Here is a 22,899-nt window from a genome sequence, read left to right on the forward strand (position 1 = left end):
CTCATCCCCCATAATTATCTGATGATAGTGTGCAACAAAAATTATTTTCCAAAGCCTATGTGATTTATTGTTCCAATGTGATCCAAATTTAAGCTCTTATTCAATTAGACAATTATTAGTATTACTGATCAAGGAGGACAGAGGAAGAAATGAGTAGGAATCATTCTGAGTACCAAAGTCAATTCACTAGCTGTATCAGTGTGAGAAAATCATTCAAACTTCCTGTTCTAAATAGTCTTCACAAACATCATCTGTCCCCTGGAAAGTGGTGTGCATAATATAAAATGCTCTATCCATGTAAATTATTATTGTTATGTCTCTTTAAATATCAACAATTGATCTGTGTGATGCCATTAACACAAATGACACAAGATAGAAATAAGGTTGCATATTATTTTTGAATTTATACTGTTAAAAGAGTTAAACAGTAAAGGCCATTAGAGGTGGCTTTAATGTCTTGGTAACCTACATAAGCAAACCAAAATCTAAGCCAGACTCAATGCACTTGAATCTAAGAAAGTAAAATTTAAGAACAACCAATCACAAACAGCCAACTAGGCTTTCCCAAATAAGGCAACTGCTTAAGCTGTAGCCAATCAAATAATTTCCTTGCTTTGCTTCTGCATCTTCTCTATTAAAACTTTTCCCTTAGCTCCTGCAGTAGAGCTAAATACTTTCAGTTAGGTGCTGCCCAATTTGAATCAATGTTCACTCAAACTCTTGAAAATTTTAATGTGCCTCAGTTTATCTTTTAACAATATACTTCACCTTTGATTCCAGAAATCAACTATTACATTGAGACAGAATCATCCTCTGGATTTCAGAATGGTAACAGGAATAACCCATTTCCATGGTTAAAAAGGGGACCAAGAGATCATCTTACAGTCATCAAAAATAATATTTTCATTAAACTGTAATGGTAGGCTTGTGACAGTGATAATTAAAAGGCATTTTACTGATTTGTACATAAAAATATCATTGTCCAGAGTAGGGTAATATATATATATATATATATATGTATGTATATATATATATATATATATGTATGTACACGAAGAGTTTTAATTGACTTCTCATTATAAAATCATGCTGAATAAAAACAAAATCTGCACATTCCAGATCAGTTTATTTGGGGTTTTCCTTCCTACCCACTGACTGCACAAAACCTCTGCAGGTGCCATTACTGTTAGAGTACTACTGGAGATAAAACAGGACAGGTCAAAAATGTACATCAAAGGCACCAATTTGACACAAATGGTTATTCTGTTTGACATATATCACATCACAGTTGGTAGCTGAAGTGTTTATTTGAAATTTAAATGCTGATTAAGTCCTTTGCCTGTTTTTGGAAGCACATACAAACAGTCCTAGTCCTGTTTTTGCAAGCACATACAAAGCTAAATATACCAACTCTCATGAAATCAAAAGAAACATGCATAGCATGTCAGGCAGTCATTGTTGTTATTACCAATAAACAAAAATGTATATGTTTCCCCAATCCCAGCGCTGAAATGTGCTCTGTGTTTATGGAGTAACTTAAAGGAGGAAAAATCATCTGGGTTAAGAGTTTGACGACTCTGGCTCAGGGGTGTACCTGGGTCTCAACATCTGTCAGCTTTCTGGTCTGCTCTGCGGTCTGAGAGAGGAGGCTGGTCCCTATCTCGAGCATGGTGGCTGTGTGGTTCTGAACTGCATTTTGCTGTATCTGAGCCATCTCCGACTTCATATTTTCCACAATGTAATTCTCAATCTGCAAGAGATAAAGGACAAAACATACTACATTATAAGCAAAGTCTTTCAGTGGAAGCATGTAATATTTACAATGATAAAACAAGACACAGCTGGCAAATCAGCCATCTGGCAGGAATCCTCAGCATCTCTGGGAGCTGGGGAAATGGGAGCAGAGCACACAGGAACACAGTTGCTAACAAACCCGTAATATACTGATGCACATATATAATCAACACAGTCATAATGAAAATTCACACTTGGATAGTGCTTTCTCGTTTAACCCTTACAGCAAAGATAGAGAGTTAAGCACAGATGACCTCACTGTTCTTTTTATTTTATAGCTGAGGACACAGAATTAGAGAAGGTCAACGATGATTCTAAGGTCACCAGCAAAAATTCAGCAGAGTTAGTACAACAATTGAAATCTAAATCTTGGTTCTCTGGTCTTTTCATTATACCATATTGAACACTTATCTCTGAGAAATCTTCAGCCTCCTCTGTAATGAAAAATAAAAGACCATGCTGGGTTAGGGAAATGGGACAAGGAGTGGGAGGGGGGCAGATACCCAAAACACAAGCCTTTAAGGGAATCTTGACGTATAGGCAACAGCATATGAAATGAGCTGCAGAGCCTCAGAGCTAGCTAAAACTATGCTCAGTGCTCCTTTGCAAGCTCCAAAAAAGGCACTGAAAATATGGTCCATAAAGCAGCATTTGCCCTTCTTGCATTGGGGAACGTTTAGTCCTTTATGGTGCCATCTTAGAGAATACTATGGTTGTAAAATAAATGGTACCATAGCGGGCAAGAAGAATTATTAAGTGACTTACTATGAGGGAGCCCGTTAGGCACTTGGGAGAATAAAACTGAGCATATTTCTCATATGCTTGAAAAATACAGAAAGAAGCCTACACTTCCCTGTCAGGGCACTTAATTCTCCCCAACAACTGTGTGGTGACTACATTTTATTACCCAATTACACATAAGGGGAAACTGCATCCCAGAGAAGTCCGGTCCAAGGCCACACACCACAAAAACAGCCAGACTTGGATTTGAGTGCTGAAGTCCTTAACTTTCATACCAACACTGCTAACCACTTGATAGTTCTGCCAAGTTGTGCTTCATAAGCTGGGTTCCAAATTATTAACAGCTACGTGATTTTTACTGATTTAGTGAACCAAAATACATCCACTATTTTATCTATAGTAACACTATTGTCATGTAATAAATATAGCTTAAAACTAAATTCTTCTTTGTAACTTTGGCAGTTCACGTTCTAACAACATTTCTTGCTTATTTCTATTTATCAAACATGAGTCTGTCCCAAGCTAAAGAAAATGAAAGGTCAGAATCAAACTCATATTGTTATTAATAGGTTCTGACTTTGTTCTTGGTCAATATAAGGTAACTCCCCTTCAACCTTTCAACTCCCCTTCCCAAGTTAGAAGTAGGGGGAAAGTTTCAACTCACAAAAATTTATTATAAAACAAATACACAATAGATTAGAACACATACCTGCAAATTATCTTAACAAAACTTAAGGTCTCTAGGGTAAATTTAATCTTGGCTTTATTCCAACTGAACTAACATATTTTAACAACAGTGGAAGGGTAGAGGAAAGGAGGGTGGGTTGGAGTAACAGACATCTATTGTTTTAGATTCTGCATCATATGTTCCCTCTTTTCAAAATAACTTCCCTTAACTTTCTTTTGGGAAACTGTCTTTTCCTCCTTCAGAACAAATGCTTTGGGTGGAGCTGTCCCACCCTAACTTCAGGGTTAGGTACATGTTTGAGCCTGACAATCCAGAATGTTCTGCTCCTGCTTAGAGAGAATAAATTGTTCAAGAATGGAAAGGTACTGTAAGCAAGGCCAGTAAGTCTCAGTTATGCAATTTTGTCTAACTAGCCTACAAAAGAACTTCTTTTTCCTCTGTGGTAAGCTGGTAACATATATGCCTGACACTGTTGATGCCCCATTTTGCCATCACAAAACTAGAGCCAGTCTAAGAATGAGGCTAAGTCAGAAAGACAGATACGTAGGTAGATAGCCAGATAGCCAGGTGATACAGATAGAAGGATACTTTTAGAGCACCTCCGTCCCGTCATGTTTTTAGCCAGATCCACCCTTGGACATTGAGTTATAAATTCTGTGATGTCCCCTTGAGCAGCCCACTTTTTTTTTTCTTTTGCATCAATCACATTGATTTAGTTTCTAACAAAACCAAAAAAGTCTTGACTGATAAATCTGATGGATGCTTAGCGAAGGAAGCCTCAGACAGGCACACATCAGCAGTATGTTCCTTGCTTATCCAGGGAATTGGGGGCTTTATATAAATGTGTATATTCTCAAAAATGGCAGATAAGTCTCCATCATGGAGATGATACCTACCATTTATAGCTGACATTTATCCACTGTCTACCATGTGGCAGGCACTGAGCTAAGTGCTTTCCTTTCACAAAAGCGCTTAAATCTCACAACTTTACATGGTAGGTATTGTTATAGCCGTTTATAGGTAAGACTACGGAGGCTTAGGAAATCCACAACTTGCTCAAGAACAAACAAGAATTTGGCACCCCCAGGGTCAAAACCCAGGTTTTTTACCTCTAACCTATTCATCTTCAACATTACTTAATTACCCTATGCATTTTATTACATAGGTCCTAAACCTTGTGTGTTTATCCAAACTGCATGGGGAGCTTTTTAAAAATGCAACACACCAGAACTTTGAATCAGAATTTTCAAGGGTATGTACTAGGACACTATATATTTTTAAAACTTCCTAGCGTAATTCTGATTCAGGCAAAGAGCAATGCTTCTCAAAGTGTGGTCCACAGAATAACTGCCTAAATCAGAACTATTTATGAACAGTCTTCTATGAGATAAGAAAATCATAGCAGAATGCAAATTATCTGTTGCTAAGCACACTGGTGTGTGTGTGTATGTGCGTGTGTGTGTTTGTATACGCATGTGTGTGTGTGTGTGTGTGTGTGTGTATATATATATATATATATATATATGGAAAGTAATGCTCCAATGCTTTAATTTACATTCTGGTGCTAGCTTCTTACCTTGTTCACAAAATGGCAATTTCCTTGAGTAAAAGTGATTTAGACCATCAAATTATTCTATGTCAGATTCCCTGCTTACCAAGAAATTTCAAATAACAACTTGGTTTCCTATGCAGATTTCTCTCCTGAGAGAAAGTTCACTAATCAGTGAGCTCCAATACAGATGTGCTTGATAATTACATATCAATTTCTTATGCAGTTGGTTAGTGGAGTCAGTTCCCAGACTTTGATTTGCTCTGGGTGTAATAATAATCATGTGCCCCAGTCTCCATAGAGGAGGACACCCTCTGGCACAGAGCGACTATTATATCAACATTCAGCGGCTTTGTGGTCCTTTCTCTGTTAGATACTATCTATTCATCAATTCTGTATTATTGTGCTTTTTTTTTTTAAACTGTAAAAATTAACACCAGCAAAGCAAAATATCTGCTTTATGCCAGTATTTATCACAAAGAGCTTCCCAATTCTGCTGACCTTGTTGTAGAAGTAAAGTAGGTCTCCAACCTATCCTAAAATTCTTATTTGGGCTGCCATGATGAGTAACATGAATCTAACTCTAGCTAATTATTTTTTAATCAAAAGGGGTTGCTCTAAGAGTAACTGCTTTTTAATGCAAAAGGTAATGGCACACTGAAGTAGCAAAAACCAGATGTAGTTGATTTAAAGGCTGAGGAGAGAGGCAGAAGTCAAATATACAATGTGTGATTAATAAGGAGGACTACTTTCATCTTAATCTCTAAACATTCCTCTGTAGATGTATAACTGTGAAATCCATCTTCATGTGCTATACTAGCCTGGTTCAGAAAAGATTTGTAACAAATTTGATTGTCTTCATATATTCTGTACTGGTTTCAAAATATGTTTACAGAATATGATGGCTACTTCAAGGTTCAACATTTTGTAAACATCTAAGATGTGAATCTTAAGCTTAGCATTTGCTGACCACAAGAGCTAATGGGTTATAAAGTAGGAGATTCCCAATCTGAATCATAAAATTATTTGACTATACTGTCACTCTCAGTGTCTGACTCCAGAGTTGTATAAAGTATTGGCCAAAAAACTAGTAAGAGGATGTAGGATATGATTTGAAAGGACATAATAAATGGTAAACGATGATTTTAACATAAGGAAATAATGTCACATCTGTAAAGTGATTTAGTGTTTACAAAGAGCTTTCATACACTGTCTGACTTGATTCTTATACCAACGTTACAAGGGAAGTTTTTTTTTTTTTTTTTTTTTTGCGGTACGCGGGCCTCTCACTGCTGTGGCCTCTCCCGTTGCGGAGCACAGGCTCCGGACGCGCAGGCCCAGCAGCCATGGCTCACGGGCCCAGCCGCTCCGCGGCATGTGGGATCTTCCCGGACCGGGGCACGAACCCGTGTCCCCTGCACTGGCAGGCGGACTCTCAACCACTGCGCCACCAGGGAAGCCCACAAGGGAAGTATTGACTCCATTTATGGTTTAAGAAATTGAGGCTCAGAGGCCTTAGGTGTCTTGTTAGAAATGAAAGAAAGGACTCAAATCTGACGTTCCACTAACCTCAGAGTTATGGGAACTGTTTCGTTGTTGGATTGGTTGGCTGGTTGACTGACTGATTAATTGATTTACTGATTTCATTTTTAGCCAGCTCATTGAAAATTCATTTACTTTTTCCTTTTAGAAAAACACAACATTAGAGGGTGATTACTTCACTGTGCTTCACCATATTAGAGGCCAAATTAATTTGAGATGAGGTGAGAGGTCTAGGGCCAGGTATTTGGAAAATTCACTTTGCTAGCACTTTTAATTCAATGGGTCATTAAAAATCCTCTCATCAATGCCTACCTTTTTTTCTTAGTATGCAGTTTATAATAATATGTTTGTCTTCGTCCTCCGATTTTATTTCTTACAAACTACTGTTAAATATAACAAAGGTAATAACAACGACAATATGCTAAGCCTCTACCACAGCTAGGTTATGTACCAGGTTTTACAAATATATATCTCATTGACTACTTGTAACAATCCAGCCACTCTATTATTTTTTCTCATTTCACTGATAAGGAAACAGGCTCCAGAAGTTAAGTAAATCGTCTATGATCACATAATAAGTTGCGGTAGAGCTGTTACGCTGCTTTGAAAGGAGCTAGATGGCCCCTCAGGATATGCTCCTTTTATAGGATGGTCACCCATCAAGCACAAGCACACTATCACAAACATCATAGACAAATTCTGGTAACACACAATATTCATGCAGGGAATACATAAATTGCAGGCTACAGAATGGATGACGTGAAAGTGTCCAAAGACAGATAATTTTTCATTTTTTTATTTAATTATTTTCACAGTGATTGATGGCTGTAATATCCTGGGAAATGTTGTAGGTGGTGAGAAAGGAAATGTACAGTCCACTGTATGACAAGTAGCATTATTAAACAGAGAAAAAAATATTTTTAATAAGTGAAGATTATCAGCCATTTGTAGTTCACTCATAAATTGCACACCCATGTCTTTTGCCCAATGACGAGTACAGAATTAATGCTATCATTTTCCACTACAAAAGAGAGTTCTGGGAGAGATCTCTTACTGGGCCCTCAAAATTCTTGCCACTTCATGTTCATGAGAACCAAAATCTGTGTGAGATTATGATATGTCTTGCATGTGAAATGCATTCTCTATCATTTCACTTCAAGAGGTCACTTCAAGGAATCTCTTAAATGACAGCTTATCTTAAAGCACAAAGAACAGAATTTCCCCCATGTAATTCTTAAGAAAATAACATTTTAAGCCCTATAAAAATTGACAAAGGCATTGTTCACTTAAAATATGTTGTAGATTAAGTGGACTCTCATTGAATGTTGCTGCATATGGTATTACTCAGTTATGGCAAAACAACCATGAAATAAAGTAAAAGGGTAAATATGGGAAAGCAATAAAAAGGTAAAGCAATGCAAAAAAAAATGCCTTAAATGTTGATGCTTTTATCAAATATCATTGTTTCATAAATCCATGGCAATCCTGAAAATGCAACCAAATCTAGGTTTATGGTTTTATACAAAAGAAGGCTGAGGCCAAATATATTATTTGCTAGAATTTCTACTACTAGAATTTCCAGTATACTGTTTCTTTTATGAAATGGAGAAGTATAATTAATTGTCTTTATAGACAATAAATCTATTTAGCTGACATCTGAAACAGCTTTTGTACTGATATGTGTGACATGCATCCCATTTTTCATTTCGGTATCTGAAAAAATACTACTTACAGAAGAAAGAAAACCATTAGAATAAGTGAGCTGGAAGAGACATTAAATATTATGAGCTCCAAGAATCTCATTTTTATAGTCGTGGTGACTGAGGTTCAGAGAGGTTAGAGAAAGCAAGGTGAAACAACTAATTAATGTCAGATGCCAGGCTGTGGTCACTCAGTGTGTGGGAAACTCAGACTTAACATCAGCAGGCTGAGTCAACAACAACGGCTGCTGGTATTGTTGGCCTACCCCACATTTCTTTTCCTATCCCTTGTTTCCTGCTACTTGCTTTACTTCTGATGGTTCCTGATTTGAGGCTACCCTTTCACAATATTAATTCTTGCTTAGCAGTTCTGGGGATTTTAACTTTGCTTTCTGGACTCTACCCTTGCTTTCCAGCACTAATGCCCACTAGCTGCTCCTTAGTCAATGAGCCTCAGTATCCCCCTGATTTTATTCTCCCTATGCATCACCCCACAAATGGAAAAAAACTGAGACCAGACTCTATATTAGTTCAGGCTTATTAACCCTGCATCAGTTCACTTCAGTCCTAGCAAATATGTGATGAACGCATCCTATGCACTAAGTCTGGTACCAGATATTACCAATTGAGTCTTGTTGGAAACAGACGGTTATAGATGGGTCATTTCAATAGACTTGGTGAATACTCTGGAGTTTACCTCTGACTGTATTTCTTCCTGTAAATATTCTTATCTCTTTTTGATAAGAAGAAGCTCTCAGCTACTGAAATTAATAATGCTGAGGGGACGTTTGTTATATCCCCTCCAAAAGAGTAACAGCAACACCCTTGCTGAGGCATATGGAGAAGCTAAGCTTCAACGGTACCCCAGAAAAATCCCATATGAATAAATTCTTATTCAATCATTTTTCTTAGTTATGACTCTTTTAAGACCACATTTTTGTGGCTGCTGAAAGTTGCCATTTCACATACAGTGCCCCATAGTTGCGTCAGGACCCAGGAAAATCATTCTCTCTTCACATAAACAGATGAGATGTTTCCTGCACCAAAACACACTTCACTAACCTGGAACCTCTCTTTTACATCCCACCTTCTCACACACAGGAAAAGTCAGAGTCATGAAACTTTAAAAATATTTATAAATGTCTGCTTAATTTTTCTCTTTACATTTTTTAAAGGGAGATGAAATGTAAAAAACACACTCAGCCAGGAGTCAGGTTATCTGGGTTTTAATCCAGGTACTGTTGTTGATTTACTCTGTGAACTTGGACAAGTCACTTAAGCAAATTGGGTTTTAGATCTTCATCTAGAAATGAAGGGCTGGTTTAGATTCTTTTTAATATCTTTTGAAGCTCTCAAATTACTTCATTTAAAACATCCTTTACAAAGCACAGGAGTCTGCAATATTTTAATTTTTGTTTATTATAGAAAATCAAAATATGGATGGATATGTCTATAAAATATATAGTACATATCCTTGTGGCAGTTAGAAAACAATGACACAGGAACACAACAGAAAAGTCATGGATCAAATCTCTATAGCAGGCACATCTGTTTTAAGATAAAGAGCTAGAACCTCTGATTCCCTTAATCTCCAGGCACCATTCTGCCCAAAATATATTCCTTGCCTTCCTCCAACACAACCTGGTTATCTTCCTATGTTTCTTATGTCAATGAATGGCACTACCACCACCTTCCCATTCATCCAAGTCACAGGAAGCATCTTTGACTATTCCTTATCTTCATTTTCTGTATTCAGTCAGCACCAGATTGTGTTGCTTCTGTTTCCTGAAGGGTGCCTAGGTCCATCCCTCTCCCCTCTTCCCCTTCTCTCTGCCATATCTTTCTATCCTCACTGGCACTGACTTATGTTATTTTTCTTCTGGATTTGTTAATGGCCTAATAACTGGTCTCCTGAATCTAGACTTGCTTCCTCCAATCTATCATCCGTGGCATAACCAAAGGATTCGATCGATCTAGAACACAGATTTGGCCTTGCCACGCCACTTCTTAAACTCTTTCAGCAGCTTCCACTACCTGCAGCTAAAGTCACAACTCCTTAATCAGCAATGAAGAATCCTTATGATCCAGACTTGATTTCCCTCTCCCTACATGTACCTTATGCTCCAGACCTACCAAATTATTTGCCTTTTCCCAAACATACATTATTTTCTTTTGCTTCCATGCCTTTACATATAATTTGCTCTGATTGGAAAGTTCCTTTTCTACCTCATCCTCCCTTTTCCTGGGATAGGTCCTGATTTTCAATATCAGTTCAAATTTTTTCTTCTCAAGGAAACTTTTCACTTTTAGTTATATTTGTTCCTGAAAGTATGAAATATCACATTACCAACTTTCAGTGAGGTCTTTTTGAATGTCAATGGGACCAATGTAAATGATGCAAAAGTAGATAGGTCTGAAGACAAATATCCTCACTCATGGGACCACATAATCCTATCTTGTCTTCCTGTATCTTCCTTACTTTTCTTTTCTCAATCATCTCTGCTGTGGGTAATTATTTAAATTAAGTAAAATCCAGCAAACACATTGAAAATGAGCCATGTGTTAATCACTGGACTATACAATGAAAGCAAAAGAATGAGTAAAACTTGACTCTGATGATCAAGACTGTTTATAATGCAAGTGTGTTACGAGTGCTGGAATGAAGGTACACATGTCCTTCCTGCCTGCTGGGGTAGGATGAAGGAAGGAATGACTCTTCTAAATGAGGGAATCAAGGACATCTTCCCAGAAGCAATCCCAAATGAATATGGCAGGGAGGGCACAAATTTCTTATGTCTGCCTTAGTACACAAAAATGTGGCCTGGAAAACCTGGAGGATGCAGGGATAAAGAAGGAAGCCAGAAAGACTATGACAGCATGCAAGGAACTGTGCTTGCTTAGGTAAGGTGACTTTCCTGACCACCTCTTGAAATGTACTGTTCAGGAAATCAAGAGATAAATCAGTCAGAAGCATGGGCATGCCACTGAGGCCACACACACAGGGCAAGGGCATGCTATCAGATTTTTAATGTGAGATTCATTAGAAAGCTCAGGCAGATAATTTCTTAGCACTTAACTAAATTTTCAAACACACTAAGCATAAAATTTACCCCTTTAATAAAACATATAAGTGCATTTCTGTGTGTGAATATATGTTGTATGTGTGTATTTGCTTTCACACATATGCTCTCACACATATATTCTTATACTCTCAACCTACATGTTTCAGATTTTACACTCACACTTTGTGGTTCTGTTCATTTCATTGTAGTTTACTTCATTAAAGATTCAAGTAAAATAACTAATGCATCACTTTCCTCTGGATGAGGTATGTTTTATGTCAGATTTAATCAGTATAGATAATGCCTGTTAAACAGTCATGGACAGCTTCAGTATCTGCCCAGCAACTAAGAAACCTTTCTTCCAAATTCTGAATTTACACTTAGATGACAGAAAAAAGGGAAGAACCACAAAGCAACTTTGTATACATGGTTTTTGTATCAGTGAAAGTGATAGTTTTTAAACTAAAGAACATATTGTTTCAAACAGAAAACTGCAAACATAAATTCCTTTAATTTAATGTTTTTTAGTTTCTTATCTGGAATGAAATTTAACCCCGCACACATTACATAAAATGCATTATGGTTCACTTAAAAAGAAAGAGCTTTGACATCTGAACTAGAGACCACCCCAACAGACGGTAGGTTGTGGGCAACTGATAGGGTAAAAGAGACTCTCCACAGAATAATTCGAAGAAACATCTTCTGTAAACTACATTTTTTTCCTCCTATGACAAATGGCAGTGATTCAAACAAGTAACTTATGATGTTCATTTTTTTAAGGGAAACCTCCTGTGTTAAATGAAAACACTGCAAGACAGATCATGAAATCTAAGTACTCAGCAGATGATATAAGATACACACTAACAAAAATTCAAAAGCCTTAATAATGAAGGAATTTATAGATTTTCAGGAATGCCACTAGTAGGTAGAAAAATGCCATCATTTTACTCTGGTATTTCATATAAAATTGCAAGGTATTAGCACTTAAAATCTAACCTTATTCCAATAAAACCCCGCTGTTCAACATTCTGACTTTTTAGGCTATTACTTTCCCACACATGCTGTTTCTTTTTTTTGAAATACAGTTGCTCTATTGGTCTTCCTTATCATCTATAATATCTCAAGTTTATGATTGCTTTTTTAAATTAACTTGTATCTGCTTAAAGGTGGCAAAATTAATGGTAAGAGCATGTGTGCATGTATGTATTTTTCCTATAATAGGGGATTCCTCAATGGAATGTACAAGAAGTTTGTACAGGCATAAAACTGTCAAAGTCATTGTATAATACACATTCCAAAGCATTCTGTGTGAGGTCTAATTTTTCCTGAATAATATTTGTTGAGTAGTTTTTATTTAAATTACCTTTGGTCTAAGTACTAGAAAGATTAGTAGGCTGGAAATAGTCATTCAAAGCATAAGAAAGGGACAGTGATTGTTGACATCTTATAAATGAAATAAAATCCCCATTTTTCCTCACTTTGATCAAAGGATGACAGACACTGGACATTGTTTCTTCTTTCACAAAGACCATTTTGGTGCCCTAGTGATGCTTGTTACATCTCAAGTGTTATTGGAAGGGAGCCCTAATTACCATTACAAAGAATTAGTCTCTCTTAGAATTAACCTCATACCACAAGAAAGAATGAAACTGAGCATGAGTAACTGTTTAGAACACCTGCTCCCATTACCACATGCATTGCCAGAGGAATTCTGTAAAAGTTTGTTTTAAAGACTCACTCATCTAGTTTTGGGAGCTGTAGACCACCTCACAGTGTTCCTTTTGATTTCATCCCATCCCCAACAAGCAATGCCCACTCAAAACCATTTGTTTTTCACTAACTGAAAGAAGGCTGGTCTAATTTTTGGAAAGTCTAAAGCTTGGAAACTTATAAATATTTTTTAAATCATGAAATACTGTTAATAGACACCATAAAGCTAGCATTAAAAATTAAGCAGATGTCATATTTTGACATATCTGGTTTGAATTTTCTTTCTTTTTGTTTTTAGTAAGAAATAAAACGTTATCTGGACAATAACAAAAGCACCCCCTCCAAACACACACACATCCTGAAGTTGATGTGAACTTATACGACATAGGTATATACCTAAAATAATAAGCTATATACTGTCTAGGATATTTTCTAGATTTACAAAAACATTACCTTATTAGTAGGCTCCTTAAACTCTCCTATTTTTTAATCAACATTATGTTTTTGAGACTTAGACATATTAGTAGTATAGTTTTATTATGCATTACAGGAAGGAGTCAGGTTTAGTAATTTTAACAGCTAATAAAACAGTCATATCCCATGGCTTGACTAACTCAGAAGAGAGGAGTACAAACTCTAATTAGACACATTACCCTGAGTTCTAGCTCTGTCACAAGAAAGAACAATGTGTTTCTCAGCATCTCCCAAAGCCCCTAGGATTTCTTCTCTAAGGAGCAGAAAGAAAGCTGTATGATGAATCTTCCCCCATTTACAGACTGTATCTCAAGAATCCATACCAATAATTTTTATCTTTGGCAAATAGTTATTTCCCAGAGAGAGCAGTTAGGGGATTGAGAAAGAGAGGGGAAAAAGGAAACAGGTTACCAGATCTAAAACTTGATTCTACAGTCCTTCTCAAACATACATTACTACATTAAGATTTTAAAATAACCATGACATAAATTATAATGACAGCCCTTCCAACTTCTTAGGGAGCCTTTCATTGAATCAACTGTTTAGCCTATATTTTAAGGTATAAAGTGATGAAAAAGTACCAGCTCTCCATGGCTTAAAAAAACAAACCCTTCTGCTTAACATAAGTAGTATACAAAATGATATATGTAGTATGTTCTCAATTATGGTAAGTGTATTCAGATACACATTTGTATGCATCGGAAAAAGAAAAGAAGCACTGAATTATGAACAATGTGAATCTCTGGCTGATGGGAATACAGGTGAATTTTATTTTCTTCTTGAAATGGTTTGATATTTTCCACTTTCTTTAAGAAAACAACAACTTAATTTTATATTCAGAAAAAACAAAGAATGAGAGAAAGACATTTGTAAAGACATAAAGATATTAGAATGTATTCATTCAGTGGGAAACTTATAAACATGTGTCAACTTAGTGGTGGCTTAGATCAAATCTGTATCCACAGATGTGCCCCACTGGTTCCATTAGTTTTTTTCCCCCTATCTACCCATTCCCAATTCCCTGGCTTCAAGAGAACTAAAGAAAACAAATGAACAAAAGAGCAGAAACAACCACAGGTAGTTTCTTTGAAGGGGAAGGGTTTTGTGGAAATCTTCGAACAGCAGTCATTATTTATTGAGCACTTCCTATGTGTCAGTCAATGAGCTTTAATTATTCCTCACAGCAGCCCTTTGGAATAGATATTGTTACCATCTCACCAATATGAGATGGTAAAACTTCTGAGAAACGAAGTGATGTGATCAGGGTCACAGAGCCCAAATGCTAGAGGTGGTAGTCTGTTGATACCCCAAGTCCATTCTCTCTCTGCTTCAGTTGGCCTCAGGTCCTTGGTTAGTGCAAGGATCATGATCAGGTCATTTCCTGCCCAAATCTGTCCAGCTGAAGTGTTTTCATTGGCTAGCACTTTATTTTTTAAGTATAGTTTCAAGTCTTTATCCAGAACTCATAGTCTCCAATTAGCCTGCCTCTCTTTCCCTTTAAGCTATTAAGGTAAGCTGCCCTGATCCTAAAGGCATTAGAGTTGCTACCAGTGTCAGGTAAAGGGGAAAATAAAAGTACTTAACATCTGACTATCATTTTCCAATGGTAAAAAACAACAACTCTTTACTCACTTATTCTCTCTTTTTAAATACAATGAAAAATCCCCTTAACCACTATCACGCTTAGGAATACTGAAAGAATGATTGGATCAATACGTAGTAGGCCTTCCTAAACCTATCTAAACTTTGAAGCCTTCCTAAAACAAGCACAAAGTAATTATTTTATATGACAAGGTGACTCATTCTTTCCTCAGCTCCATGACGATATGCTTTTTATGGCCTCATTAATTATCCTTGCTGAAAAGTATTAGTATTTTCTTTCATTTACTCAACCAAAAGAGAGATACCATCTTCATATAGCATACGGATTAGTACCAGGCTTATTCTCTTGTTCATTACACCATCACTCCTTCAAATAAACACAAATGTCAAGTGAATAATTAATCTAATGTTCATATACTCATTGAAAGCTTATTATCATAGAGTGTACTCTAATATGATTTAAAATAAGCTTTCCAACCAATTTTCATCAAAAATCTTCAAGCAAGCCTCTTTTTTTGGAAATAAATGTTTTCTAGGTTACTAAATTAAAACTTGCTGAACTATATCTAAATTAAAATTGCTGAACTAAATATTTTTGGTCAAAAAATTTTTACTTCTTAAAAGTAAAGGTGTATTTACAACTAAATACACTTACTGTATTTTGCAGATACGTATATCTGTATAGAATAATGAATTAGAACATATATGCTGAAGTAGAAGACTGTTTCCCCTTAAAAATGCCATGTCTAATCAAGTAGGTGTAAGATTACAGACAGTAGATTAGATATCGACAAAGACAAATAGGAACATGCACAAATGTGGGTGTGTAATTATGTATGTTTATATTACATATAGATACATAAATATATACGTTACATACTTTCTTATGTGAGATAAACTCAGTTCAGTAGATATCTATTGAGTCACTTTTATATGTTTTCTGTGTTAACAGGCCTTGTACCATGAATATATAAAGACGCAAAATATACAGTTATTGCCTAGTCCCTGTCTAGTGAGAACGACAAGTATATAAGCAGACAACATCATTATAATGTGGTAGCGGTTAGAATAGAAATAGCCTGTACAGGACTGTGGAATATATATCTCAAGTTTATGAAATCCATGACAGTTTTTCATATACTCATAGAGAAGAAATAAAGAGTTTGATAGGTCTTAGTTAACTCAACTAAGCGTGACTGAGCACAAACATAATTTGGAAAAAGCATATGTTTAATCAGTCTCTCTTCTGTTCTGATGTGATATCCCACCCAGGACTGATTGATCTCAGCATTCACAGTTTTAGAATGGCCTTTTTATATTAAAATTATATCAGCATCATTATCTCTGGGAAACCATGAAACCCCAAAATTACATATCCTAGGATGTCGCTGAGGCCTTTTACATTCTTGACTTCTTAAAGTCAAGGGTTTTCATGCCACAGCATGAGATATGTTATATTAAAAAGTCAGGTGAGTTTGCTACAAAACCACAATCATATCAGGAAATCACACATTTGTTTTCTCACAACTCTTTCATCTGTAAAATGCAGAGTCAAAGAAGATAGGTTATTTCCACCAAAGAAACAGTGAAATAGAGCTCACAGCAGAACCATAATTCTCACCCCACCTTGTCCAAATCCAGAGTCTATAGTCCGTGCTAATACACACCATGCCTATCAGCCCAGTTTTAAGGATCTCTCCTATCAGAAGTTAAGATTCACTGTGGTCTATCTGATTTCTTCCAAAGAGGAAGAAAGGTCTTCGTGAACTTGAAAAAGCAGGTGGAATCTTGTGGGGTGTTGTGCTATCTTTAGCACAGTGTGATGGGAGAGCTCCCAGAATATGTCATCAGGAGACCTGGGTGATTTTTTTTTTTTTTTTCACTTATCAGCCATATGAACTTTATGGTCTTTTACTTCTCTGAGATACATATTTCTCATCAGGAAAATCATCTTGCTAATTATACCCACCCTAAGTATCTCATAAGTTTGTTGTCATGATCAATGAAATAGTGTGTGAAAATACTTGGTCAGCTCTAAGATGTTATGCAAATGACAGAAACTTATACTTTGGTCTAGAGACAAGTTGGGAAAAGCAGTTTGAAAATCTATTAGAAGTGTGAATTCTCTAGTGTAATTTTATTTATATATATGTATTTTTTCAATGAGAAGGTAACAGTTAAAATTAGCCATCGCATTATTTCTCTTACCAAATTCAGATTTATAGCCAGCAGCATATGAGAAGAAGCAGTATATGAGAAAAAAGAGGAAGTTTCAGATTCTGACAGCTTTATACTGGCAACTGATTAACTGTGTGACTTTGAGCAAATTGCTTTCCCTCTCTGTGCCTCAGCTTCTGCATCTAGAAAATGGGAATAATAATGTACCTACATCATAGTATTGTTCAAGGATTAAAAAGGAAATATGGGGCTTCCCTGGTGGCGCAGAGGTTGAGAATCTGCCTGCTAATGCAGGGGACACAGGTTCGAGCCGTGGTCTGGGAGGATCCCACATGCCGCGGAGCAACTAGGCCCGTGAGCCACAACTACTGAGCCTGCGCGTCTGGAGCCTGTGCTCCGCAAAAAGAGAGGCCGCGATAGTGAGAGGCCCGCGCACCGCGATGAAGAGTGGCCCCCGCTTGCCACAACTAGAGAAAGCCCTTGCACAGAAACGAAGACCCAACACAGCAAAAATAAATAAATTAATTAATAAACTCCTACCCTCAACAACAACAACAAAAAAAGGAAATATGAACAGACCTACACTGAAAAATAAAATAATAAGCTTCTAATGAAAATAAATGGGTTTGAACTTTCCCAGCAGGTATGGATGTAAGAGATGGTGTGGTAGAGTTAAAAAAAAAACATTAATGAGGAATTCGTTCTTAGAGATATAGCTTCCTAACACTTAGCACTTAGCATGACTATGAAGAAGTTGCTTCACTATTCTGAGCCTTGGTTTCCTCATCTGTAAAGTAAATGTAATAATACTTATGTCAAAGCAGTTTTGTAAAGTTAAAGTGAAAATATTTTGTAAACCATAGCCATACAAAGATAAAAGGTTCATTACAGCATATTGTCAATCCCTGACACTACTGCCTGCCTAATGCTAAAGGGTTTTGCAAATCTTCATTCTTAAAGAATTGTATCTTTCCTGTTTATATTATCTCAGGAATCTATGTACCATAGGGTGGCCAAAATGTCTGGGAACAGTTAATAATATTTTATTGTATTTTAATGTAATGTCAGAAAGCCATTTATTATATATATTCACTAATTCTTCCAGACGTTATGGCCACAGGGTGTAAAGAAACCTCTCGTACAACATGTGCTAGTTGTTTCAAACCTTCAGAGGAAACTTTCTCCTTGAGCAAGTTTCACCCAGAAATATCTACAATTATGATTTTGATGATGATAAGATTCTGAATTGTTAGGCCAGCAATGAATAAAGTGAAAGACTGCAGTGAATACAGTTCCCAGATGTCTTTCATAAAAATACTGGAACCAGGGAGGAGAGGGCAGAATTGGGGGAAGATTGTAAAAGAGAAAAAAAAAAAAAAAGTCTTTCTCTTTAACCTTTAAACATTACAGTTAATTCAACTAGCTGAACATCTAACTTAAAAGCAGATAAAGTATAAAATTATTCACAATATGAAACTATTCATCACTTTACTTATGATGACAGGAATCTGAAAGTAACAGTATTGCAAGTGTTTAAGTTTTGTTTTGTTTTCTGATAAATTGACTGATAAATTGAAGACGAAGCACTACAAGCCACTGATGATAACTATCAATAAAAATTTAAGACAAAGAAAATATATTAAAACAATAAAAACAGCATTTACTTGTATGGTTCACTACTGGACATTTGGCAAACTTGACAATGTAAGGCCTGAAATGTAGTTTCTTCCATGAAAAGCATGTTTCCTTTGAGACAGACTGATGTTTAGAATTTCATAAACCTCAGGGGCTTAGCACTTCTTTACTTAATCATACAACTAAAAAGTCCCTGTGGACACTTGCTACGTAAAAAATTCTAAATGAGTAAGTCTGTTGATACTTCTGAGCTTCCTGTGATGCATACCATGAATGCACCTACAACTATTGTGCCATTGGGCATAAAGAAATGAGCCACGTAGTGGTCTGGGGCACATCTAATGGTATCATACAGAAAGGTCATGGCACTACGCACACTAGGATTTCATCTTTAAATGCAATTCTAAACAGGAAGAGACTCTCTAGCAAAGAGGCATTAAAGTAGTCCAATTTCCAAAATGTTCAGAGAGACGCAATCACTAGAACAGAATAAGGTTGGTTCTCCTCAGGAGAAATCACACATGTAATAAAGTGAGGCTAGAGTAGTGTGGTTCTCTCATTTTTTTGACTGTGACCCATAGTAAAAGGTATAGTTTTAATCAGGGCAAGGAACAAATACCACAGGCACACGCACACAAGAAACAGTTTTTATAAACAATATTTACAGTGACACAGTAAGAACTAGAACCCATGTCTCTGACCCTCGGAGATTTTGATATTTTCTATACTGTTCAATTTTTATTTCATTTTTACAGAAAGAATTGACTCAACCAATTTTTTAGTTTTACAATGTATTAATGGTCATGATGTTCAAAGAAGCACTGAATTGGAAGCTGATGTTCATAAACACTATTTATTATGTCCTCGCTATGTGTGAGGCAATGTGCTGAATAGTTTGTTCACATGATAGCATTTAGTCCTGAAAACATCCGTTAGAGATGAGCGTTATTCTGTCTATTTCATAGATGAGGCATCTGAGATTAGAACTTGGCTCTGATTGTGCAGCCAGGAAATGGAAAAATCAGGGTTTAGAAGTCAATCCTTTCTAACTCTCACTCAGAATCACACTCACTGTACCACCAAAAAGCCAAAAGTTGGTATTTCAGGGCAGACTAGACATATTTCTGACTTGATTAGCACAAAAACTGTTTCTGTACAATAAAGAAACTAGCAGAACCTAACATATGTTCTTTTATGATCATTGTCCATATGTTCTACAAACTCAGTGTAGTACTTTTAGAACACTTTTTTTTTTCCCAACAGAGATTGCTGTCATTATTTTAAGTGACCAATTATAGAGCTTATTTGTGTGTTTTATATATCGACATTTCAATAGGATGGATTCTCGCTGGTTATTAAATTTACAGACAACGTCGGTATGGTAATCAGCTTTTCCTGGAATTCGTATTCTTGTTTAGTCCCCTTCTGCATTCTACCAGAGTTGTCTGTGTGACTAAGACAATAGGGCAAAAGAGATGATGGGTCGCTCTAGTTAAAAGACACTGTGGCTTCTCTTTCTCTCTCTCTCCCTCTCACCACTCACTCTGGGGTAAGCCATGGCATAAGTAGCCTCATGGAGAAGTCCACATGGTGAGGAACTGAAGCCTCTGGCCAGCAGCCAGACGAATGAGCTCAGAGTGGGTCCTCCAGTCTCAGTCAGGTCTTCAGAGACTGTAGCCCCGGCCAACAGCTAGACTGTAACCTCACAAAGGACCTGAAGCCAGGAACACTCAGCTAAATTGTCCCCAGATCCCTGACTCTCAGAAGCTATGCAAGATGATAAATGTTTGCTGTTTTAAGCTACTAAATTTTGGCACAATTTGTTAGGCAACAAGAGACAATTAATATAAACAGAGCATAAACTTTGCAGTTTGCTATCTCAATAGCGTTTTTGCCTGTATGTGTTACATAGCACCTTTAAGAGCAAAAATGGAAAGGTATCAGAATACTCAGATTGGAAAAACTAAAGGAAAAACAGAAGCAAACTAAATCATGAATGGTGTAGGAAATCTAATAGTTTTAAATTAGGCTTTGAAGTCAAACTACACAGACTAGACAAGAAGCTAGTATGCAATTTATGAATCATTGAGACTCATAAACCAAAGCAGTTAGTATAATAACTTGTCAACCAATCTATTAATTCATCAATATCTCCTTTACTCTTATTCTCCTCAATTAATTATTGGCTATTTTAAAAAACACTGACATATCCCACTTGAAGCTGAATTAGAAAAGAGAAGAGAACTGAAACTCACATATGTGAGTTCTGCTTTGTAGCTTATGGTGGGGCTAGTCATTGAAATTTGAATAGTCAAACTGATCACCATCATCCTTCCTGAATCTCCCTTCTCCTAAGGAGTGCCCAAGATTCCCATACTGTCTTCCAGCTCCCTAAACCCTTCTACCATGGCATTCACCCAGGTCTGCTTTTCCCTACAATTACTTCTCATTGTATTAATTCACACAGAGGCATGAATGAGTGATTCCCAACTTACTGCTCTTCTGGATATTTCAATTGTCTAACAGACACTTGTTTACTAAATTAAATACTGACTTTTGGGATCTTGCAGAGCATTAGAAGCTGAAGTGAAGGTTTCATAATTGAAAATACATGTATCTTACTTGTGTCATATGGACCAAAACTGAAATTTCTATTAAAAAAAGTAAGTTGTTTTATGATGTTAGGATTGTTGTTCCATTATTTATAAATTTAAATAGGGTTTCTCAACTTCAGCATACTGACATTTAGGACAGTGTTTTGCTGTGTGTGAGTGTGTGGCAGGGTGTCTTATGCATTATAGAATGTTTAGCAGCATTACTGGCCTCCACCCACTAGATGCCAATAGCAACCCCACGGTGACAACCAAAAATGTTTCCAGATGTTGCCAAATGTTTACTGGAAGTCAAGATCACGCCTAGTTGAGAACCACTGATACAAATAATTGCTACATTTTTTGAGCAAGTATGTGTGTGTATGTTTAGTTAGAGGATGTAATAAAATGATTTTTGGAAAGGTTGTGGGGTTATTTAGGATGTGACCACTCTCCTGGTTCTTCTAAAATTACAATCATATCATAGAACCAAATGGATTTACCTAATTTTTATCCAGCATTCTAATAAAAGGCAGAGACTGAAACTGCTAATTTTATTTTAACTCTACTATTTATCAGATAACTTAAATTTGGCTAAATTTACAAAACACAAACAGACATTCACATAAAGGGCAGGCTGGAAAGGATCATGGCTGCCATTTCCTGAAATTCCCTGTCTTTAAAGACCATGTCCCAGAGGAAAGAAGGTCTCAGAGATTCAATCACATATTAAAGACTAGAACCGAAGTCTCTGACCCTCATCTGCTCCTCAGTAAGGTAGAAACAACAAAAAATACTTTCCTCTTGGTTAGCAGCTCACCAGCACTGCATGTGATAGGTATTTTCCCTGGGTTTGTGTGTTATATACGTTATATATGCACCTAGAAGCACCAAGTAGAAGACATGAGCTTGACTACCAAATTCAGCCATGTATTTGCATGACCCAAGGGTAAAGCTATATTTCTCTGCCTCAGTATCCTCATCTTTAACATAGGGATAACACCAAATTAACGTGAAGGCTTTGTAAACTATCAAATGTGATTGAAGTGTGAATTCGCTTATTGTCATGCTAAAATGTTTGAGATAGTTATACAGACGATGAATACAGACTAAAGTTTATCTCAGATAGAAAAAAGTGATAATCCCAATGCTGTCAAAGCTAAATTTACGAAGAGTTTATGTTATTACTGTGATAAGGTGCTAAAAACGGCCTCTTTGACAAAGTGTAAATCCTTTTCCAATTCCTAACTGTTCTTTTCAGTATCTCAATTCCCTACCCTCTTAAGTGGGAATTAACTTCAACACTATTTTTAGTCAAGTACTAAACAGATTTAGCTTTGTGCAAAGAAGAATGCTTTTGGAGAAATCTGAAGAAAATATACAAAATTTTAAAGGAACACTAACTATCTTTTTGCCAATGTACTTGTAAGTCATAACATCATATTTAACATAGAGAAGTTGAGTTTTGAAATATGCTGGAACATGAGACAATTGACCAATCTGGGAGTTGGATAGCAGATGCAGTGATGGTTTGTCTGAGTATGATTATGTTTGTCATGCTGGAAGATGAAATGAGATGTAGATTTAACGAGTGAAATGGTGTCCATGAAAGATCATTCCTAGAAACAATGCT

At 36.5% G+C, this 22,899-nt stretch overlaps 1 protein-coding gene across 1 annotated transcript in view; it reads right to left on the reverse strand.

Moving 5' to 3' along the window:
- ANGPT1 (angiopoietin 1) overlaps positions 1 to 22,899 on the reverse strand; it is a gene marked incomplete at its 5' end in the record, with an annotated part of 250,400 nt that overhangs the window by 97,160 nt on the left and 130,341 nt on the right. Inside the window, one exon of the mRNA XM_081258821.1 lies at positions 1,595 to 1,750. Coding sequence (XP_081114947.1) covers positions 1,595 to 1,750 — 156 coding nt within the window. The remainder of the gene's footprint in view (positions 1 to 1,594; positions 1,751 to 22,899) is intronic.

The sequence above is a fragment of the Mesoplodon bidens genome (genome assembly GCF_964165515.1).
Source record: "Mesoplodon bidens genome assembly, chromosome: 16".
NCBI lineage: Eukaryota > Metazoa > Chordata > Mammalia > Artiodactyla > Ziphiidae > Mesoplodon > Mesoplodon bidens.